General features: G+C 44.1%; 1 protein-coding gene across 2 annotated transcripts in view; it reads left to right on the forward strand.

Moving 5' to 3' along the window:
- Window positions 1–23477, forward strand: part of MARCHF10 (membrane associated ring-CH-type finger 10) — an 84373-nt gene that overhangs the window by 14885 nt on the left and 46011 nt on the right. For both annotated transcript variants that reach the window (XM_036338797.1, XM_036338798.1), the window contains exon 3: window positions 14526–14697. In XM_036338797.1, the coding sequence (XP_036194690.1) occupies window positions 14526–14697 (172 nt within the window). The remainder of the gene's footprint in view (window positions 1–14525; window positions 14698–23477) is intronic.

Consider the following 23477-nt stretch of genomic DNA (forward strand, 5'->3'; position numbering starts at 1 on the left):
TTCATTTGCGTTTGTTTTCCATTTTAGCTGTGGATCTGTTCACCTTGATGTGTCCCAAGAGCCCCTCAGACTCCAGGGGCTGGATACGTCATCCTCTGCCCTCAAATTGTTCCTCCTCTTGAATCTATTTCTGCCTAAGGCAGAATTCTGGAAATGATCTAAGAATCCTCCCCCTGCTCCTCCTCACACTTCACAGTAATCAGACTCTGAAGCTGGACTGTCTTATCTCCTCTCTCTTGAATCTGTCCACCAGCACCTCCCTTTCCAGGGTCTGTCTTTTTTGCCTGGATGGTTGTAGGAGTCATTTGCCTGGTCCCTTTGTCTTCACCTCATTCCTTCCCATCAGTCTTTGAGGCTGCAGGATGAATAATTATTGAGCGTCCACCTATGAACCAGGTTGAGCGAATCATGGTTTGATTCCCAGTCAAGGGGTTGCCCACTCGATCCCAAGTAGAGGGCGTGCAGGAGGCAGCAGATCAATGATTCTCTTTTATCATTGATGTTTTTGTCTCTCCCTCCTCCTTATTATTTAAAATCAATAAAAATTTATTTATTTATTTATTTATTTATATTTTTTTAATAAAAATATATTTAAAAAAGAAAAATAACGATCCTCTAGAAGCAAATTGGATCGTGTCATTCCTCTATTAAAAATTCTTTAGTGACCCTAGCTGGTTTGGCTCAGTGGGTAGAGCGTCAGCCTGGGGACTGAAGGGTGTTGGGCTCGAATCCCAGTAGGGGGCATGCAGGAGGGAACCGATCAATGATTCTCTCTCTCCCTTTCCCTTCCTTTCTGAAATAAATTTTTTTTTAAAGTTTTTAATAAATAAATTCCATTGTCTTTGGGATCATGTTCAAATACGCTAACAAGGTACTCAAGACCCTGATGACCTGACCTTCAATTCTGAGGGCACCTCCTCTGGGAAGAATTTCCAAGGCTTTTCCTGGGGTCTCGGGTGGCTGCTCTGTCCCTCCTTTGTATCACCATCACACGCTCTGGGTTCAAATCTACCTTGAGGTACACACCTTCCTCTCTGCCTCTACCTTAAGCTAGCGCTGCTCAAGAGCAGGAGTGTTCGTTGTCGCATTCCCGATGGCCATCACAGAGAAGGAGCACAATGAATGTTCCATGGCTGACAGTTGCCAGGGTGTTGTAGGCATGAGCACATGTTGAGGTCAGAGCGCCAAAGCCGTAGCGGCCACAACAGGACTCCTCCCCTGAGCGGGAGCAGAAAGGTCACGCTGTTACTCAGAGGAAGGAACGCTCCCTGGCCTGGCCTGACCTTGTTGAGATGTCAGTCGTCTGGTGAGGCTGCCCCTGTGCAGTGGCCCGTCTGGGCTTGAAGATTCATCCATTATCATCAACACCTTGGAAACGTCCGCCCTGGAGAGAGCATGCCTGCCCTGGCCTACCGCTCTGCAAAGGGACAGCTGGCTTCTGTAAGCTCTGGCAGTTCCTTTTGTCCCAGGTGGGCACGAACACAAAGACATAGGACAGCTGGGTGGCAGCTCTCCGCGGGCCGAGGAAGCTCAGACGGGCCCACAGTCGACTGGGGATTCACGGTCCTTCGTAACAGAAGTCGTCTTATTGTGACTGGACGTTCCGCCGGATCACTCTCCGGACTGCGTTGGATCTTTCTCTCACGATAAGATTGTAGATAAACTGGAACGGCTGGTGCGCAGGCCCCTCTGTGGGCAAAGCTTGCTGGCGACGGCCAACGGCATGAGTGGAGCGAACGGATATTATTCCTGTGTCCTGGGCAAAGCCAGCGGTGCTTCATTCTCCTCCCTTTCTGCACTTCATCAGAGCTCCAGGAGGTGATTTTAAAATAGGGCATGGCAGTAAAATGGGGCAACTGTCAGGTTAAATGGCAGCTGCTTCCAGAATACTGTTCCACCTTTTTCAGCAGATAAGACAGCCCAGAGTCAATCCTTGCACCAGGGTGATTCTGCCACCAGCCTGCAATGCAAACACCTATTGTTACCTCCCCCCCCCCCCCCCCCCGAAACAGTCGGAGCCCGAGATTGGTGGCCTCTGTTAATTGAATGCAACGGCTCAGAAATTGCATGAGGGAAAATTATTATACGAAGTGGCTTTTTCTCCCATTTTCTGTGGTGCTATGTATTTCAGTTTACCACATTTTATTTTTTAAAACCCCGTTTTAAGAAAGGATTCTGATTCATTCTTAAAACCAAAAAAATAACTTGTTAAGAACCAATTAAAATTCAGATATCAAAATTTAAAATGCTTTCAGTTGCGAGGTATTATTATTCCACTGCATGCCTGCCTTAAACGTGGTTTACTGGTTTCCCGCATACAGCATTTCACCCTGGAACCTGGTTGTTTTGTTTTCATATGGCTTTATTTGTTAAGGAGTTATAAACCTTTTGTGTCTGAGACACTGTGCTGGGGGCTAGGGGAGGCGGCAAGGATAAGCCCGCCCCCCTCAGGGCGCTCAGCGGGGTGAAATGCGACCTCACCCAAATGTCTGCGGTTCAGGACGGTGGCAGCGGGGAAACTGGGAGAACTCCACCGTCCACCGCGGATGCGGGTTTTCAGCTGGGCCTTAGTCACCGGCAGGATGGGGAGCAGGTGGTGGGAGTGGGGAGCTGAGGTGGGGGGACCTGGCGGGTGGATGGAAGAGCCTAGGGCTAGGTGGAGAGCTGGGCACGTTTGGAAAAGGGTGAGCCATCCAGCCTCCCTGCAGCCCAGGAAATGGCATCAGACCCCCGTTCAGAGCCCCCTCCCTGGAGGGCGCTGTTGGCCTCCCTCCTGCACCCCTTCCTTAGGCTCAGGAGGCAGGAGGGCCCACTGAGGCTTATGCTGTTTTATTCCACCATCTCCCCCGCCCCACCTCACACCTCGGTCATCCCGTTGTCTCCTGGCCTCGCTCCCTTACTCAGCGGAGACTCTGTGGCTCCATCTCTGGGGCCCCCTTGCCTGATCTCCCGCCACAATCCTACACCACTTCAGCATCTACCTGGCGAATGCAGCCACACCCGAGCTTCTCAGGTCCCAGTGCCTCTTCAGTGCCCGCTCCCCTCATAAGTGCCCCCTCCATTTCAGGCTGCCATCCCCGCCACCAACAGCACACCCTCCACTACATCATCAACCGGAAGTTCTCCATCTCCAGAAACCTACTGATGAGCACCAGCCTTCCAGCTCTCCGCCCATCCACGTGCCGTGCGCCATCTCTGCCACCTCTTGGCTCCTCTCCCCGTGCCCTCTCGTTGTTCCTAAGCAGCCTAGATGCTGTGTGTGATCCTCTTGGTTTCCCTGACCTTTGTCTTTTTTTTTCGCACCCGTGCCGAAGGCCTGCCCATCCACGGTCTCTGGACTCTGGACCCCGCACCCAGGCCACTGGCGACGGCTGGAGAAAAATCACCCAACTTTGAACAGTGCTGCCCCTGAGAGGTCACAGCCACCAGCCTCCTGGAACTCCTCAGTGCTGCCCAGTTTCCCTGGCCAGCTCTCTTCCACTTCAAACCTTCTCTATGTCCGTCTTCAGTGTCTCAGTCCTCAGGCAGAAGCTTCCTCAGCTCAGAGCTGCCCACCCCCCCTGCCTCCTCCCCTCATTCCCACCTCTGCGCCTGTGCTCAGGAGCCCACCTCCTAGCTCTCTCGGGTCCCTTACTCCACCCATTATCCTTTCCCTGCTGGATCTTCAACTCTGTACCAGAGGTTTCCATCAGCATTTAGTCATGATCTAAGGTCTCCTACAAAAACTGGAAAAAAACAAACACACACACACACACACACACACACACACACAAAAAAAAAAAAAAAAAAAAAAAAAAACAACAACAGATCAGCCCTTCCTCGATCCCACATCCCCTCCACTTGTTTCTTCTTCACAGCCAAAGTTCTCAAAATAATTATTTACACCGACTGACTCCATTTCCCCACCTCCTCCTCACTCCTCAACCCACTCCAATCTGGCTTCCACGCTCATCATTCCACAGAAGTGATTGTTCATCCAGTGACTTCCTCGTCTCTGAATGCGGCAGGTCTCCTTCAGGCCTCACCGTCCCTGACCTCTTGGCAACTCTGACCTGGCCACTCCATCTTCCAGGAAACACTGTCGCTGGGCTTCCGCGAAGCCACGTTCTTCTGCTGGCTTCCCCGTCGTCTCATCCTTCTCCGCTGAGTCCTGGAATTTCTAGGCTCGGTTCTCATCTCTGTAGCTGGCGGCTTTATCCTATTTTTGTATTGCAAACCTTTTGGACAGTATGGTGAACTCTCTAAATCCTCTTCTTAGAATAATATTTTAAAATGTAAAAGAAAAAAAGATACATAGGATTTCAAAGGAAACCACTTTTATTGAAATAGTCATCAGAATATTTTTAGAAACCTGTGATTTGGTAATGTATGTGCTTCATTATTAACACCATTAAATAACAAGTGATGGGCGTAAAGGGTATTTTGAGACATCGGCAACAAATTTAATGAAATGTGAAAATATCTGTGATTTCTATTGGTGACAAAATTGCAGGTACTGCTAATACTACTGTGGTTTGCTGCCTGCATTCGTACATGAAACATATGCTTAGATTTCAGCTAGAGATTGGTGGAAATAAAGGTGTCATTTTTTTCCCCATCCAAGTTCATGTCCTATTCCCAAGAAGCCCTGTTCAAGATTCTAACTGCCAAAATCAAGACATTATCTGCCAATGACTCCCAAATCTTTATTTCCAACCCAAACCTCACTTTTGATCTTCAGATCTTAATATCCAATTGTTTACTCAGTAATTTCTACTAGGAGGTCTTAAAGACATCTTAACTCAACAGGCCCACTGCTAAAATTTCCAGCCTGGCCCTATATTCTTCCTTTTGTACTGTCAGAACCTGACACTTTCTCTCATCCTCACCCTCATATTCAATACATCACCAAGCCCTATCAATTTTACTCCTCAAATATTTTTTATTTTTAATCCTCACCTGAGGATCAAATCCACAACCTGACCAGGAATCAAACCCACAGCCTTTTGATGTATGAGATGATGCTCTAACCAACTGAGCCATCCGGCCGGGACTTCCCCAATATCTTTTTAATCCATGTGTGTTCTTCTCTGCTATCCCCTGGTAATAAATAGTCCAACGAGACCCCACACTTCCACTCCTGCCTCCAAATCTCACTTTTCTGCCACAGGTAGAGTGATATCAGCAAACGGAAATCATTACATGACTACTTAAACCCCTTCCATGCCTTTGTTGTTGTTACTAAACCTCACCTGAGGATATTTTTTCCATTGATTTTTGGAGAGAGTGGCTTTCTGTGGCTTTTGGAAGGGGGACCAAAATACATCAACAAGGCCCTGTAGGATCTGGCCTTCCAGACAACTCTATGCTTCACCAACACTAACCTTGGGTCCTCCTAAGTGCCAGGCCACCTCCTGCTAGAGTCTGCACATGCTGTTCCCTCTTCTTGCAACACTCACCCCACCTTCCCACCTGCCTCAGATCTCAGCCCAGGCCACCTCCTCAGGAACCCAGACTCCTCTGCCCTATCTTCCTATATTTCAATGCTATTCATACATTTCCTTAAAAAAAAAAAGTATGACTTGTAATTTTACATTTGTTGAATAACTGTTTTATTAAGTGATCTACCTCCCCACCTAGACTGTAACTCTGTTATAGCAAAGTCTTTTACTCATCACTCCCATAGCCCAACATATATAATTATGTTTTTGTGATTTTGATTGTTCATATTTTTCCCAGTGTTTGTTCTAGAAGTAAAAATTACCTGCAGTGAACATTTTAGAGTACTATTTAATGAGTTTTGGCAAATGCATGGGTGTAACCATGTAACCCAAACCTCCATTAAGTTCCTGTCACCCGTGAAATTCCTCACGCCCCTTCCCAGTCGGTGCCTGCCCTTGTCCCCTTCAGGGGCAACCACTGTTCTCGGTGTTCGCACCATAAGTTAGTTTGCCTTTTCTTGTTCCATTTCTGGGAGACTGTTTGATTTCAACTTTCTCAGACCCTTTTTATAAATTGATGGAATATACATTCTAAATAGATGAGACAAATAAATGAACCCGTGTAATAATTAAAGTTACATACAAGTTACAAATTAAAGTTACAATTTTTTTCCAAAATGACAAAGACTTTTTAAAAGATAATAGTTGGAAAAGTTGCGTAGAAACTGGCATTCTCATATACATCTTGAAATGTAAATTGGTACAATATTTCTGGAGGACACTTTGGGAACAAAAAATTTAAAATTGTTGTGATGCTTTCAATCTAGTAGTATAAATTCCCACTTTTGGGAATTTAAAGGGGTAAAGATGTGTATAAATATATAAAGACATTTACCATAACACTATTTATCATAGGAACAAAAAGAATTGTGATGGATCCACATAATTCAAAGAAATAATACCTTACTTAGTGAGCTTACTCTTAGAGTAATATTTGTATGGTAATTCTGAAATTATTTCATGTTTGTTGCAAAGTAAAACAAATAAATATATTAATATAATTAAGAAAAAAGATTATAAATATAACAGAAAAGAGATATTAATATAAAAAAAGAAAAAACCCATATAGTGTTAACTTTTAACTAGAAATATTACTATGAACTCATGATTTTAAAAATACATGTTTCTAATTAACTCTATTGAAAGGATTTAAGAACAATGTCACTCCAGTAGCAATGAACACACCTAGCATGCAGGCATTGGTTTCTAAATACCATTCTCAACGAAAAGAAAGCAATTCTGAGGTAGGTAAAGCACAAGGTGAGGCTATCATATTTATTGTACCAGAAAGCAAAGAAGTACTCAAAGACTCAAGTCAAGAGCCAAGGTGGATAGACTTCCACTCTCCATTTTTGGTACAATTTCAGCACTGAAAACTTTGATGAGGTAATTAAATAAAACATAGATGGATAAATACATAGATGGATAAATAGATAGAGAGATGGACGTTAGATAAATAAGAAGGAAGAAGGCCACCTAATTGTAGAAGAGATGATATAATTAGAAAAATTATTTTTCTACCCCATTGTAATTTTCAATTCAAGCAGGGCATATCAACAGATGCTAAAATCACTGGGTAAAATGTTGTTTAGGAATAGGCTACTGTCTCAGAATCATCCCACGGATTATCTACTGATTACAAAATAGGTGTGGGGAATGTACACTAGAGAAATCTGGCAGTCACCACCTCAACCTAGAGATCAAACAGCATTGCGTAGTGCTGATGTGATGTTATAAAGCAGGACACCACACCACCTATAGGATATTCGTGCCAAAAAACTATTAACCTGAATTTTATTATGAGGAAACAATCAAATTCAGAATATAGGATATTCTATGAGGCTGGGACTCTTCAGTAAAAAAAAAAAAAAAAAAAAAAAAAAAAAAAACGTGACAAAGAAAACAGGACAGAGAACTGAAGCGACATAATAACTTCATACAGTGCATGTAACTTGTTTGATCATAAATCAAAACAAAAAGCTAAAAGACATTTTGGGTAATGTATGGTGACAGAAGATGATTTGACTTTGGGTGATGGGCGCAATCCAATATACAGATCTAAATCATAGAAATTTACACCTGAAACCTATATGATCCTTTTAACCAATGTCACCCCAATAAATTCAATTTTAAAAAGGTATTTTGATGGCATTTGGGTTTGAATATGCTCCTCCATATTAGATAATGTGATGGAACCATTAAATTTTCTTAGGTAACATAATGCTATTGTGGTTTTACAGGACCGGAAAGTGTCTATTTTTATAGAAGATAAATATTAAAGTATTTAGGGATGACGAATCATGAAGTCTAGTCGCTTTGAAATTGTTCAGGAAAATAATATAGAGAGAGATAAAGCGAATTGGCAAGGTAAAGGACCATGGATGTTATTTGTGCTATTCTTTCGACTTCTCTATAGATTTGAAATTTTTCCAAATAAGGTTGAAAATTTATAAAAAGGGAGCTATTGATGCACTGTGTCAAGTGAAATAGTGTTGTAAAAAATATTTATATATACATAAACATGTATGTTAGGATAACACTAGCTGCTATAACAAGGGAACCACAAATGTGATGATGCAATCAAGACAGGAGTTTGTTTCTGGCACCTGTGACAGACCAGGTTGGAGGAACCAGAGAAGCAGGCAGCTCTGCTCCCCTCGGACTTGCAGGGACTCGGGCTGATGATAGTTTTATTGTCTTCAGCACATGACTAACAAAGCTGTCTTTCTAGCAAAGGCGCAGGGCTAGAGGTTATCTCTGAAGCAGGCTGCCTGCATCACTTCGGCTCACTTGCCGCTGGTTAGACTTTCCTCCTGAGGCTACATGTAGTTGCAGGGGAGGCTGAAACTTTCAGTTCAAGGTAGGCAGCCACATCCCAGCTTCAACTCTCATCACTTGGGAAGGGATTTTGGTGGGAAGCTAGTAGTCTCCATCCCAGTCCTTAAAAAGGGGTCTGGAAGAATACAGACCAAGCTATTTGCAGTTTTAATTTCAAGGTTAATGGGGTTTTGAGTGTTTTAAATTACTTTTCTTCCTGCTTGTCTTTTCCCATTATGAGCATACATTTCTTTTGTAATAAGAAAAGAATTGCACTTTACAAAAAATCAGCCATTGAAACTACCGAACGATTATTTCATGGGCAAATTTGTAGGATGCTTTATTTTTCTCCCTCTGAAAGCAACATACAAGCTCATCTTAAATGCCACCTTAAGCATTTTTCTACTCAGAAACCTTCTGTTGGACCCCATTCTCTCTCTCATTGAGTCTCAAGCCTTTGCTTAAATCTCAGAGCCCCCCAGCATTTGACCCCACCTTACGATCCCGCTTTATTTCTCACCTCTCCTCCCATATCTATGCTCTGGACACTTGCCTCACTCTCTGAGAATCATGCCACACTTCATACACCATCCATACCTTGGCTCATGTGTGGCCTCCAGCCTAAGACAGTTTTTGTTTGTTTGTTTTTTAAATATATTTTTATTGATTTCAGAGTGGAAGTGAGAGGAAGAGAGAGATAGAAACATCAGTGATGAGAGAGTCATTGATCGGCTGCCTCCGGCACACCCCCTACTGGGGGTCAAGCCTGCAACCCCAGCACGTGCCCTTCACTGGAATCGAACCTGGGACCCTTCAGTCCGTAGGCCACGCTATATCCACTGAGCCAAACCAGCTATCCCTAGACAGTTTCTATGCATCCTTCAGGTCCCAGAAAACACCACCTCCTTCATGAAGCTTCCCTTGATTTCCATCTTTTTCTCTGAGTTCCTTTGAAATTCAGAATTGGCGCCACACAATTTATCACTTAATCAAATATTTTGCATTTTGTTGGTATAGTATTAATCTTGCCTCTCCCATTGTAAGCATCTTGTTTTTTTTATTCCTTCATAGTGCCTAGCACGGGGTTGAAGACGTAGTAGGTGCATATACTTCTCAATTAAGTCCCATGTTTTGTGACCTATTATTTTGAGTAGGAGGTATTTTCATGGACGAGATCCTTTTGATGAATCAAGTCTTTCAAATTCCTCTGATGCTCCTCCCAGCTCAAAGGAGAATATGAATTGAGATAAAGGAAGACGGAGAAACACACTGTAGCAAAACCATACCCAACTGAGGGCAGTCTCAATGTGCTTCCAAACACTACACTTCACTGTTCAAATTTTTTAAATCCAACCATTTTCTGGCCATATACCACCTCCTTACCCACTGCCACCACACAGAACTCCATCCCAGAGGACACTGCACACACTTGTCCTCAAGATATAAAAATGTGCGGCCACCACCCATGTCAATCAACAGTGATTTCCACAGCACGCCAGGGATCGGCTCTAAGTTTCACCCAGAGGCTGAACCGTAGTGGGATGGATAGTAATCATGAAGCTAGTCTGAAGCCCCACATGCCACGTGAGAGAGCAGACCCCACGGCTTTCCAACCTTAAGAAGGCTTTAGTCACGAGGCCACCATTGCTCTCAGATCAGTGTCTCAGGCTGGCTCAGTGGTTGGCAAACTCATTAGTCAACAGAGCCAAATATCAACAGTACAATGATTGAAATTTCTTTTGAGAGCTACATTTTTTACACTTAAACTGTATAGGTAGGTACATTGTTATTAACTTAATTAGGGTACTCCTAAGGCTTAGGAAGAGCCACACTCAAGGGGCCAAAGAGCCGCATGTGGCTCTCGAGCCGCAGTTTGCCAACCACTGGGCTGGCTCATTCCACCTTGCTAGCCTGGGAATCGGAGAAGAGGAGGCCGGAAGGAGAGTTCTCTACAGAAGTCAATGGAAACAGGTGCCCGTGATATTCATGCACACGGCAGCCCTGCGGACTCAAAAAAGCATCTTGTGGCAAATGGAGAGCCAGGGCTTCCACTGCTGATCCTGGTCTTGCCAACCCCACCTGGCAGCTGGGCGGGTCTTCAGGTGGGAGAGAGAAATGGGGCAAGCAGCAGTTTGATTCAGGTAGGTGGGGCATGAGTAAAAAAAAAAACAAAAAACATAACAGTTACTAATCCCTATTTTTAATTGTTGTTCACGTTTACAATTCTGATAAGCTCAAAATTGTCCTGAACGTGTGAAGGGCTTTGCTGTCCTTAGTGTTGGTTGGGTTTTTGTTGTTGTTGTTGTTGTTTTGGATGAGAGAAAATTTAGCCCACTTTGTGCTGCAACAGCACTCGGGGTAGAACATACTAACCTTCCATTTCTTGAACACAGAAAGGTAGCCATCCTCTCCAGAATGTGGTTTATGCGGGGTGCCCTCATTCCCTAAGACAGGTGTGTGTTTGAGGCACAATTTGCATATGGACTTTGAGGACAGTGCTCTGAAGATGCTCATTTGCATTCACAGTCCCTCGGTCACCCTTTCCATGTTGTCGCTGTTTGCGTGTCGGGGTTCACTGCCTTGATCACTCTCTTTCAGAATCTCACGAGACTGCATTTGTTTCAAAGGTAATAAACACATAGTCTTTCTCTGGCACCTCCCTGACACTACTCCTTGCCTCCTCTCCCTCATTTACAGCAAGCCGTGCCCTGAGCTACGCTGTGTCATAAGATCTGCTCGACTCAGCCATCCATCACGTGATACATGGCAAAAATGGGTTTTGTACACATCAATCTGAATTCAGTAGCGCACCCTGGGGTGAGGGGCAGGCATGCCAGTTGAGAAGCAGTTCCCTGGGTGCTGGAAATGAGCCATTAGGCAAGAGTTGGAAAATGACTTCATCTTTCCTGTCCCTGACTGCTCTAGTCCCCTTGCTCTTCTGATCCTCTCTGTTCATTGTCGCGTTTCCATTTCAGACTCAACCCTCTGAGGTCCCAGTTTAAAAATCTAAGTCAACCCCACATCCCCAAGGAACCCTTGCTTCTCCTTCTTCTAGGAGTCTAACTATAACCATTCTAATGTTACCAAGTCTTGACTGCAGTGCCCAAGGCTGCGTACATGCCCTAATGTAAGCCCCGCCCCTGCTTTTCCCAGTGTGAGTCCTGTGACCTCATGAGATAGCCTCGCCCTGGGCCAGGAAATAGCTCTGCTTCAGTGTGGATGATGCCATAGCACAGCCGGGGGTCTTTGGAAAATGTTAAAAGAGTCATATTCCAGAAAATACTGATTTTGACAATGACTTCATTTCGTTAACACAGTTTGATTAGGACTTTCTCAACAAATTACCAACAGAAGACTTGAAGCCAACACCTGTATCAAGTAGCTCAGTGTTTTCATTTTATTTTATCTTTTATGTTCTTGGCTTTGATTTCAAAAGAGAGAGCTGCTTCTCTTCCCCCAAATAATAGCAGTGTGCTGTCGCCTCCACCTCCATGTGACATTTTAACGTAGGAACATATGGGGGAAGAAATGAAAATTGTAATTACTGTTCAAAATCACAAGAGGAAAAGACATAGTTTTAAAATCAACTTTAAATCAAAATAATTATTATTGTTTGAGAATCTCTAAATGTTGTTAAATATTTGCCATTAGAGCGTTACTGTCTGAAAAAAAAGAAAGTGTGCCATATTTTCTTAAGATTAGATCAATTCTATCATAAATTGCTTTCAGAAAAAGCCAAGAGTCCATTATAGGAATTGACCCACATCTCTGCTCATATCTCTATGGGATAGGTGAAAATTCTATTGAACTCTTCATTGGGGCTTTTGATTTTGGTTTCAACAGTGGATCGTTAATGTTCAGTCATCAGCTGGTTAATTTTTGAGATGGCTGAACATGAATTAATGGCTAACGGCAAAAGCCAACATGCACATGGCACTTACTGTTTGCCTGGCACTATTCTAAGTGCTATAAACATACCTTAACTCATTTACTCCTCACAGAACCACCAACATGTAGGTACTGTTGTTCACAGAGGGGACAATCTGAGATGCAGAGAGGAACTACCTCAGTGTCAATCAATCACATGAAAGAGCCAGGATGCACTCCCAGGAACCTGGGCTCTGAATCTTAGATACCACACTTTAGTGCCAGAATGAATTACTAACGAATTCACATACACACACACATACATACACACACACCCGAGGGTCCTTCTCCCCAAAAAATATGATAGCTTTTCATGAGAAAGGATACATGAAAATGGCTGAGTATATGAGAAGACATTAATAAAGACACAAGAAGGTCAAGCGATTTGCTTGAGATTACTCAATGAAGCAGGCAGGAAAAGATCCAATAGCACGTTCCTAAGTATATTCTTGCCATTCTGGATTTAGTCTCCAACTGACAAAACACCCACCTCCAGCTGCAATTTCTGGACTCTGAATGACTACCAACTGGAAGTAAGGTTGATGGAACCAGGAACCAGAGATGGATGTACTCGGAACACAGGGGCACAATTCCACATGCAACAAGCCTGGCGTAATTGGCCAAGCTTTCTGTCACCTGTTCTACTAAAGGCTTAAGGTATAATGAGTGAATGGGCAAAGGGAAGATAAACATGGCTTAACACTCCACCCAATGAAGTCCCTTCAGACGCTCCTCCCAGCTCACCATGGCCTGGGGCAGCAGAGAATTCTCCAGCCACTAGTGTGAGTTGCTGGTGTGCGGCAGTTTGTGGGAGGAATTCTGTTCCACGCTCACGGATGTTCCTCTTGCCCATGACAATCTCAGGCATCAATAATTAAAATGTGCCCACATTTCCTTTTCTGAGAATGGAGAGCCTATTTCATGTTCAGAAATGACCTAATGTTTCATCTTTGACATTTCAGAATAATTTTCAAGGATTTCTATTTAATTCCAGAATCGAAAAGGAAAGAGGAGAACAACCAATTCATTATGCCCTTGCCTTTTCCTGTCCCTTTATCTGAGGGTGGTCTGTTTGCCGAACATGTAGGGAGAAACAATAATTATTTGTTGGAAGGCTGTACCCGGACTCTGAATTACAAAGCATGATTTACAGTCTTGGAGGGTGACGATGGGTCCACCTGTAGATTTGATCTTCTTTACAGAAGATGGACGAGAGGGGGGATTTTTTTAGAGTTTAGTTTGTCTTCTGTTGCACCCAATCACTCAAAGCTAGTCAGAGTATTTTCCTGAGTCAGGAGCCTTGAAATGAAAATGCCATAACTGTCGGTGAGACCGATGAGCAAGATCAATATAAATTGCCACAGCTGGGGAGGTGAGGGGGGCATTCATTTAGCATTCTGTGTCTGCAAAAGACTGCATTTTTCCAATACTAGACTAATGCACAATGTGGGAGAATTTAGTGATAGGTGTTGGAATTCCTGGGGTTGGGGGTGGGAAGCCTTGTGGTTTTGTTTGTTGCTGAGTGTATGGTCTAGCAAATCACACTAACACCAGCACCTAAACCATAAGGCAGGACTTAAATCACCCTTCTAGACCGGGTTTCTCACAAGCCATTTATATTGTTTTCATCATTACTTTGGTGGTTGGGAGTGTGGCGAAGTACACAAGCTATCGAATGGCTGGGTAACTTTTACTGCGTCTGTAAGGCTGTGTTGAGATATTCTGACATTGCAGGAATCATGATTTGTCCCCGCATAGATTTATACTGACTTCTTTATAGCAGACTGACAAGTAGGGGACTTTTGAAAAGATCAGTCTGTCTTATGTTGCACCCAGTAATTCAGAATATTAAAGTGAGGTCTGACTTATTCGATCCCAGCACACTATCTAAACTTCCTTTCCATTGTCAAGTGTATGATTAACACAAGGAAGGTTTTTTTTCCTCACCCACCGCCAAAGTAGTTCAAACAACACATAGCAAGAAGTTTATGTGGCTTTGAACATGAACTAATTACTTAAGGACCAGAAATGCAGTCTTTTCATAATGTTCTACAAGACAGACCAATAAATGTGCATTCTTCTTATAATGTTCTACAAATAAGACTCAGCACTTTGCTGTTATTTCTACGTTGATAAGCCCGGTCCATCAAAACCTCACTGGTGAATGGGCGTATTGAGCATCATGGTGGGTTGCTCCAGAGTTACTGACGGAGGGGGTCAGTGCATTCGGCTTTTTTCCCTCTGCTTAGCAAGAATCACCTACTAGGCTACTGATACTCAAACTCCTTTCATTTTCCATAGAGTGATAGTGAGGAGGATCTTCTAGCCCAACCAGGATTATCTATCAAGAATTCTGCGATGAACTTTGATTCCAGACTTCCAGCAATTGACCAAACATCCGTCAAGCAGAAACATAAAAGTACCGTGACTGCAAGGCAACCAGAGAAAGTGGTCTCCAGCAAACCCTCTCCAGGTGAGTAGCTGGTTTATTCAGATTCACAAATTCTAGAATCCCAGTGTGACAGGTAATGACAACTATCAAATTGGTGATGTTGATTACAGCCAAGTGGTTTCCAAGTGGCCAATACAGGTTTTTGAGGGTCCGATAATCTTATGCAAATGGTCAAATTCATTTTGGAGGAAATATCAGGTCAAGGAGGCATGGGTTCTGCGGAGTAACTGTTGCCACGCCCTGCATTTTCTGCCCAGTCGTTGGCTTTGTGTGGCACTCGCTGGAATTGCTGCCTTTTCATCTTCTTCACCCTTGGGGGGTGAGGTGGGGTCAGGAAATAAAGGCATTTGGCCCCAGGTATCAAGTTTTATGACTCAAGCAAGAGCATGAAGAGAAGCTTTCACAAGCATCTGAATGGCATAATTTATAGCCAAGAAAGAGTAATTAAGGCCTCCACGTCTGAGGTTGTCCTCTCTGGGAGAGAAGGGGCTTGATAAATCCTCCCTTTTGTGCAATTTGGTAAATAATTCACTCTTTAGCTGCCTTTGAAGCAAAGACCAGTCCTCTGCTTGAGGCAGGAGTGATTTAACAGTATCCAGAAAGGGGATAAATTCAACTGCACGTTTAGAGTCCCCCGGGCTCATCCCCATCAGAGCCAACATCTGTAGGACAAACTCGATTCCTCTGGGAACTGACGTGGACGTTGGGGTAACGGGGGAGAAAGTCTGCCGTCTGCTCGCAGTGCAATGGAAATGATCCGAATTAACTGCCGAAGGATTCACAAATAGCGTGTGATTCACTTACATCCAAGCCACGACTCCTTTCTAATCCTAAATAGCTCTTGTCATACAATCATCCACCCAGTTAAGTCTTAATGTATTGCTAAAGAAATGGCAGCTCTCAGATTAACCACCCACATTTTCTTGCTTTTAATGAAGAAAAAAGCAAATGAACTTCTGAAATGATGTCCTTTCAGGCAAAGCCCCAACTCTTTTTTTCTTACTTAATCAGGGGGACACATCACCATAGTTGATATCTCCCTCGGAAGATTTTTAGTAGGAATTGGTGTCTCGACTCTGCTGTTTAAGAATGAAATAAGGCAGATAGGATCATTCCCCAAATGTTTCAAAATACATGTTGTAACTTATTGAATTGAGGGTGTTTTTAATAGAAAAAAAATGAATTTAAGTTTAAATAATGCAACTCCATACACTTGATATAATTTTTAGCTTTCTTGCTAAAGCCGGGTAGCTGCTGCATGGGGTGCTTTGTCATCTGTTGAAAACTATTATTAAAATGAACAGTTGTAGGCTCACTCAATGATTTTAGCGTGTCTGATTAATACAGATGTAAATGCTCCATATGGAACTTACAACACTGACAAAAAGGATGAGTTAACTCACTTTACATTCTATAAAACATTACATTTGAAGAATTACTAGAGTGCAAAGCCCCAAGGTTTAGGCAAGAGAGCCAAGTTGGCAGAAAAATGTCAATTTCATCAAATGAGGGATGTTACTTGTAATAAAAATCCTTTAAAAATTACCACCTTGCCCGGCCAGCGTGGCTCAGTGGTTGAGTGTTGGCCTATGAATCAGGAGGTCATGGTTCGATTCCCAGTCAGGACACATGCACGGGTTGTGGGCTTGGTCCCCAGTGTGGGGCGTGCAGAAGGCAGCCAATCAATGATTCTTTCTCATCATTGATGTTTCTATCTTTCCCTCTCCCTTCCTCTCTGAAATCAATACATTTTTTTAAAAAATAAAGTAAAAACTACCACCTTTATTATCATATTATGGCCCAGATCATGTCCCAGACCCATGCAGCCATGAGCTGGACCATGGCCTGGCTGCCCAGTGAGTATAGCAGCCCTGGTGACATGTCAGTTGCTATAGAAACCAAACTCATTGTGCAACAAACTGGGCTGGTCATGAAGTTGGCTTAAAGCAAAGCCTTGGTGTGTTAAGATCTGTTCTATTTTCAAGTGTAGACTCACCCCTTAAGGAGCCCCTCAGAGTTCCTTAATTAGCAGAGCAAAATGGGAGCCCAGAGACATGGCGGGAATTTAAGCTGAGTCTCTTCAGGAACAGGCGAACTGAATGATGGGGACAACTCAGAAAATTCAGACAAATGCCCTATTACAGAAAAAAAAGGACTTGGGCCCTGAATTATCTGGGCACATTGATCTAATTCACCAGGTATATTTATCATTTCCTGCTTTTCTTCACCTCTGTAGAGAAATTATTTTCCTAAAGCATTTTGGGGTAAATCCAAAGTTGGCAGAGAGTCACCAAAAGTTCTTCCCATGTCAGACCTCGAATTCTTTGCAAAACTGAAGCATCAAACACAGTTAAATCCCTTTGCAACATCTGCCTCATAGGTTAGCCTTTCAGATGGCGTTAGGCCAGACCTCTACCAAATAAAATAATGTAGCTGGGACAACAAGTGTTGGTGCGGATGTGGAGAAAAGAGAACCTTTGTGCACTGCTGGTGGGGATGCAGAATGTAGCCACTGTGGAAAACACTACAAAGTCACCTCAAAAAAAATAAGAATGGAACTGCTTTATGACCTAGCAATTCATCTTCTGGAAATTTATCCAAAGAAACCTGAAACACAAATTCGAAGAATATATACAGCCCTATGATCATTGCAGTGTTATTTACAACAGCCAAGATTTGGAAGCAGCCCAAGTGCCCATCAGTAGATGAGTGGATAAAAAAGCTGTGGTACATTTACACCATGGCATACTACTCTGCTGTAAAAAGGAAGAAAATTTTACCCTTTGCAACAGCATGAGTGGACCTGGAGAACACTATGCTAAGTGAAATAAACCAGGCAGGGAAAGACAAGCATCATATGATTTCACTCATATGTGGAATTTAATGAACAAACTGAACTACCGCGCAAAATAGAGACAGACTCATAGATAGAAAACAGGCAGACAGATCTGGTGTATGTGTTGAGGAGGGGGATTTTGGGGTGCTGGTGGAGGGGTTGAGCAAAAAGGAAAAAAAGAGAGAAAACTCATGGACATGGACAACAGTGTGGTGATTGCGGGGGTAGGAGGTGTAAGAGAGCATAAAGGGGATAAATGGTGATGGAAAAAATTAAAGTAAATTACATTTTAAAAAATAATGTAGCTGGGGAATGTGACTTCCATGCAAATCTATGCAGTGATGAGCCACGTCATAAAAAAGTTTTTCCTTCTATGTGAACTGCTGTCTAGGACCCCTAACATGGCTCTTTACCATAGAGGAACAATCCGTGCTCTCTACAAATAGATTTATAACTGAGAAGGCGTCAGATGTTCATCGTTCTTCCCACTATTAGAAAGAACTCACACATTTTAAATTAAGTCCATATATTCCCTGGAACTGTTTCTAAATGAGTTGGCTTGTGCTTCTCCTTACTATCTTTCTCCCCCAGAGTGTGCAGGTTATGGGTGGGCACGTGCTTTGGAGTCAAAATGCTTGGATTAGCATCTGGGCCCCATTGCTTACTTGCTCTGTACCTTTGAGAAAGTAACTCCTTGTGCCTCAGTTTCCTCATCTGTAAAATGGGGGCGGGGGTCAAAGGTGAGATCTGCTTTGAGGAGTAAATGATAAAACTGTGTTCAGCTGTAGAATACTGCCTGACACTATAGGCCCTTGATAGATTATTCTATAGCATCGTGAATCCAGCACATAAGAGCTGCATTTAATAAGGAGAAGGAACTAGAAAATGCTTTTGTCTTTATCTTAATGTTGTCACCCCTCCCCTCCAACCTTTTTTTATTCCTTTGCCAAAGATCAGTTATATTTTTAAAATGCTAACATAAGTACAGGTCCAGACACTTTTACTACACCCTGAATTTCCAAAGCAAAACACCAAATGGAGAGAGATGAATGATCAGAAAGCATTTACCAAGCCAGGGATAGGCTTCAGCTCCCCAAAGACATGGAAAAGCCAGGCAGGCTCAAGGCCCAGCTGGGTCCGATGTGCAGCTGATTCAGAAATCCGATCTCATGATCAAGGTGGACACTGATACAGGGTGAGAAAGAAGCCTGGCAGCATCACATCTTCCTCTTTCGGAATTCTGAATGGGTCTGTGGGAAACAGAATGGTCAGCAGGCCTGGCGAGGACAGGGGGGACAGGGAAGGGCAGGGAGCTACGGCGGCCTCTGGCTCCCGGACTCCTTCCTGCTCCCCAGACCCCTCCAAGCCCAGCCCAAGTTGGAAAGGAGCCACCTCTCCTACCCAGGACACACAGAGGCATCCAAAGGCCACTGTGCTGTGGGGTGCCGGAAGCCGGTCCATCCTTGCTGCTTGACACAGTCGCTGCAGGAAAGAAACATCTGCACAGCATATGTTTCAAGGGACCTGACGTATATAGCATACTGTTCTTAATATGTTTGCTCCCCTTAGCGCTGTGTGTTTTAACCAAGGTCACCTCTCCAAGAAAGGTTGTTTCCCCAGGTAGGAATTTTTCCCTGAAGTCAGGGAGGGGATGCCTCTCCTAGAAAGGTTGTTTCCCCAGGTAGGAATTTTTCCCTGAAGTCAGGGAGGGGATGAAACTCCTTAACTAAGTGCCAGGCAGGTAGTTAATCACTACAAACAATCATGCTTAAGCTACATAATCTTTACTCCCTGGAATGGAGATAAGAAACGCCCTAACCTTTGTAATAGAAATTGACAGGATTAAAATCAACTGGTATAAATACGGATGTAACAAAACAATAAACAGCAGAACTTCGCTGGAGATCCAGACCAGAACTTGGCTGGAGATCCTGGCTGGAGATCCTGGCTAGGCTGCTGATCAACTGAACACTGTCTCCGTGTCCTTCCTTCTTCGCCGACTCCGTCCACACCTTTGGGGAACCCCTGGACCTGCTGGGGTTGGACCCCGGCATCTGGCGCCCGAACAGGGTTCCCTTAGGTAAGTCCCCCTGTACTTGGGATGGATAGGACTGCACCGTAGGGTGCTGCAGACCCCCCCCCCCCCCATAGAGAATAAGTAGGGTAAGCGGGTAGTTAGTACAGAACTTAGATTGACAAGATGGGTCATACTGAGTCTAAAGAAAAAAGACTCTGTATTAATCTTTTAACGCATATGCTTACTAGCAGAATTGGAGTTGAGGTTTTTCCCAGTGAGACAGAAAGTTTTATAGAAGAAGTATGTCAATGGCTTCCAGAGGATGGAACTGTTAATTTAAAAACTTGGGTTGAAGTAGGAAAGCAATTAAAGAAACACCATGAATCTGACAAGGTCCTGCCATGTTTCTTTTCCCTCTGGGATTCAATCTGTGACACCTTGGCACCAGAGGCAAAAACGGTTGAACTTTCTCAAAATTTAAATAGTCCCTCGGCTCCACCCAGAGAGGATACATCATCATTGTCTTCAGCTCAATCTAAAAGCAATTTAGCTATGCCTACTGATCGGGAGGAGAATAAATATCATAAACATGACCATTGTTCCTTTCCAGTCAGTAGAGAGGAGAATGGCCCTCCCATTCAAAACAGGCTCCCCAAATTAGAAAGGAAGCCTAAACCAGGTCCTGTGGCTCCTATGAGCTCCATGTCTAAATTTCAAAGGGCAATAAGAGAAGCTGAAGCTAATGGAGATCTTGAATTCTCACTCTGCTTCCCAGTTACATATGAGAATGAGTCTGGTGGGAATAGAAACCCCACCTTGGAGCCTATACCTTACAAAGTACTTAAAGAATTAAAATTGGCCTGCTCTGAATATGGACCTCTAGCTCCTTACACACAAACCTTGGTAGAAACCCTAGCCAGTAAATGGATGACTCCTTATGATTGGTCACAGGTTTGTAAATCCTGTCTCTCAGGAGGCGATTACTTATTATGGAAAACTGAATATGAAGATCTTGCTAAGAAAGCTGTAGCCACTAGCGAAAAAACCAGAAAAAGAATAACCCTAGACATGATATTAGGAGAAGGTGATTTTAACACGGCTGAGGAGCAAATGAATATGCCCACAGAGGCACTTACCAAAGTAACCAGTTGTGCAGTAAGTGCCTGGAAATCCCTACCTTATACAGCAGGAAAAACCACCACCCTTACAGAGGTTAAACAGAAGGTCGAGGAACCATATCAGGATTTCCTTTCTCGCCTCATGCAGGCAGTCAAGAGAGTAATCAATAACAAAGAGGCAGCCGATATCCTAATCAAACAACTGGCTTTTGAAAATGCTAATAATACCTGTCAGGCTTTATTAAGGCCGATTCGCAGAACAGGAACTATAAATGATTTTATAAAACAGTGTGCTGATGTAAGTCCAGCATTTATACAGGGTGTAGCTATAGCTGCAGCTCTCAAAGGGGAGACATACCCTCAATATGTACAGGCTATAGGACAAGCCAGCAATACTACAGGTAATAAAAGAAATATGAACTGCTACTCTTGTGGCTTATCTGGGCACTTTAGCAGAGAATGCCCAAATAAAAATAATAATACTCAGGCCAGATGGCAAGCTCCTCGACAGCCTGGAAATACATTAGGGAATAATATTAATCCTCCAAAAACCGTTTGTCCCCGATGTCAGAAAGGATTCCATTGGGCAAAGGAATGTAGATCAAAATACCATAAAAATGGTCGGCCTTTAAACTCTACAAATAGCTCCCAAGGAGGTTATATCCCATCACCTCAATCGGGAAACTTGAGAAGGGGCCAGCCCCAGGCCCCTGCAATAATAGGGGCATCAACCTTCAACCCCTTTGCAAATTTCGATCAGTCAGTGACCTCTTCAGGGCAACCCCAGGCAGTGCAGGATTGGACCTCCACTCAATCACCCATGCAGTACTAACCCCAGACTCGCCAGTAGCAGCCATTCCTACAGGAGTGTCTGGGCCACTGCCTGAGGGAACTGTAGGTTTAATATTAGGACGGAGCTCCACCTCGTTACAGGGGATCTTAGTCATCCCAGGAGTTGTTGATGCAGACTACACAGGAGAAATACAGATTTTACTTTCCCCACCCACTACAACTATACAGATTCAGCCCAACCAGAGAATTGCCCAATTAATCCTGTTACCAATACATAAAATAGGGACAGCTGTTACCCAGGAAGCTAGAGGGGCCGGAGGCTTTGGATCTAGTGATGCAGCATTTTGGATACAAGAAATCCATGCTACTAGACCTACAAAAATTTTACAAATTCAGGGAAAACCCAATTGAAGGTCTATTGGATACAGGAGCAGATGTTTCCTGCATAGCAGAGAAGGATTGGCCCTCTTCATGGCCCACGCACACTACCTCCACTTCCCTAGTAGGACTAGGCAAGGCATCTAATGTAAAAAAGAGTTCTCAGATTCTAACTTGGGCTGATGAAGATCAACATTCAGGAACATTCTGTCCCTATGTAATTACGACTCTCCCCTTTACATTATGGGGAAGAGATATCTTGTCTCAAATGGGAGTTCTATTATATAGCACCAGCGGTGTTTGACTTACTCCTGTTACAAAAAATTACAAGAAAATGAGTTTAAATATTCCTCTCCTCATCATGTTCTACAACATACTCTATTTGTAATTAATATACTAAATGTAGATTCTGAGGGAAATTCCCCGATGTACAGGCATTGGAACCCTGATTTAACTAAACCTAAATCCCTCGTCAAATGGAGAGACTTGCTTACAGGAGCCTGGAAGGGACCTGATGTACTTTTAACCCAGGGGAGAGGATATGCTTGTATATTTCCACAGGACGCAGACTCACCTGTGTGGATTCCAGACCGTCTAGTCCGACCTTATGTCTCACCGCCCGCCATCTCTGCCTCATCATAGCACACCTGACCAGTGCCCGTCTGCAGCAGATGTGCAGCCCTGAGCTGGAACAATCTGTCCATTGGGAGGATCACATGTGCCTCCGTTTTGTCTTTCCACATGTCCCAGCTTTGCCCCACATCTCCTTTCCTTTTTCCTTTTTTTAAAATCTAACTACTTGTTTGCTGGTTCTTTGGCCTTTCTCCTTCTTTCCTGAACACAGCCTTTTCTAGAATCTCCCTACCCTACTGTTCCAGGAAGGGCATCTCCCTTTTATGCCGTGACTAGGGGTGTTTGGTATATGCCCCATACATGGAGTTGTCTTGGGCCAAGAGCCTGACATCCTGGGCTGAGAAAGCCCTGTTCCAGGACTCTCCTTTGTCCTGTATTGGCCCCTCTTACCCTTGTGTCAAGAGGGACCCTCTTCTTACAATCCAATTGCCCATAGCTGTTGCCTGAGCTCTCTGTTCATGCTGAGGTTGAAGCCGCATGGTGGCTGGTACCATGGATCTGTCTCTGGCCCAATGGCGTAAGCTGGGCCCTCTCTAGAGAAGAAACCTGAGTTCCCTATGATCAATGCCAGAGCCCCGCCAGCAGGCAAGGGGATCCCAAGGCAGTTGCTGGGCATGGAGGCCAGAGGGACATAGGCTATCAAGGAGACAAAACTGAACCTCACATCACCCTACTTGGCCCAGAGATGGCTGGTAGTCAACGACGGGTAAGACTCCACAGGGTGGGGCAACCTAAGACAGGCACAGTCGGGGGCCAGTAGGAGAAAACTTGGGGTGCAACAAAGGTGGGGCACAGACCCCCCTCCCCAATGGTGCAGGGGCTTGAACACTCGGCCCTTATGAGGAAGGTCTCCTGTCCCCATGGCTGCTTCCTGCTTCCCATGCCCAGCTCAGATCGGGACCCAGGTAAAGACAGAGACTGGCTGACAGCAGCTGCCCTCTCACTGCAACAGGACTTGTTTCCCATTTCTACCTTGGACCACAGGGAAAGGGGCAGCTGAAGGAAAGGGCTGTGTCAGGATGCTGCA

This window comes from Myotis myotis, unplaced genomic scaffold, assembly GCF_014108235.1.
Source record: "Myotis myotis isolate mMyoMyo1 unplaced genomic scaffold, mMyoMyo1.p scaffold_m19_p_17, whole genome shotgun sequence".
NCBI classification, from domain to species: Eukaryota; Metazoa; Chordata; class Mammalia; order Chiroptera; family Vespertilionidae; genus Myotis; species Myotis myotis.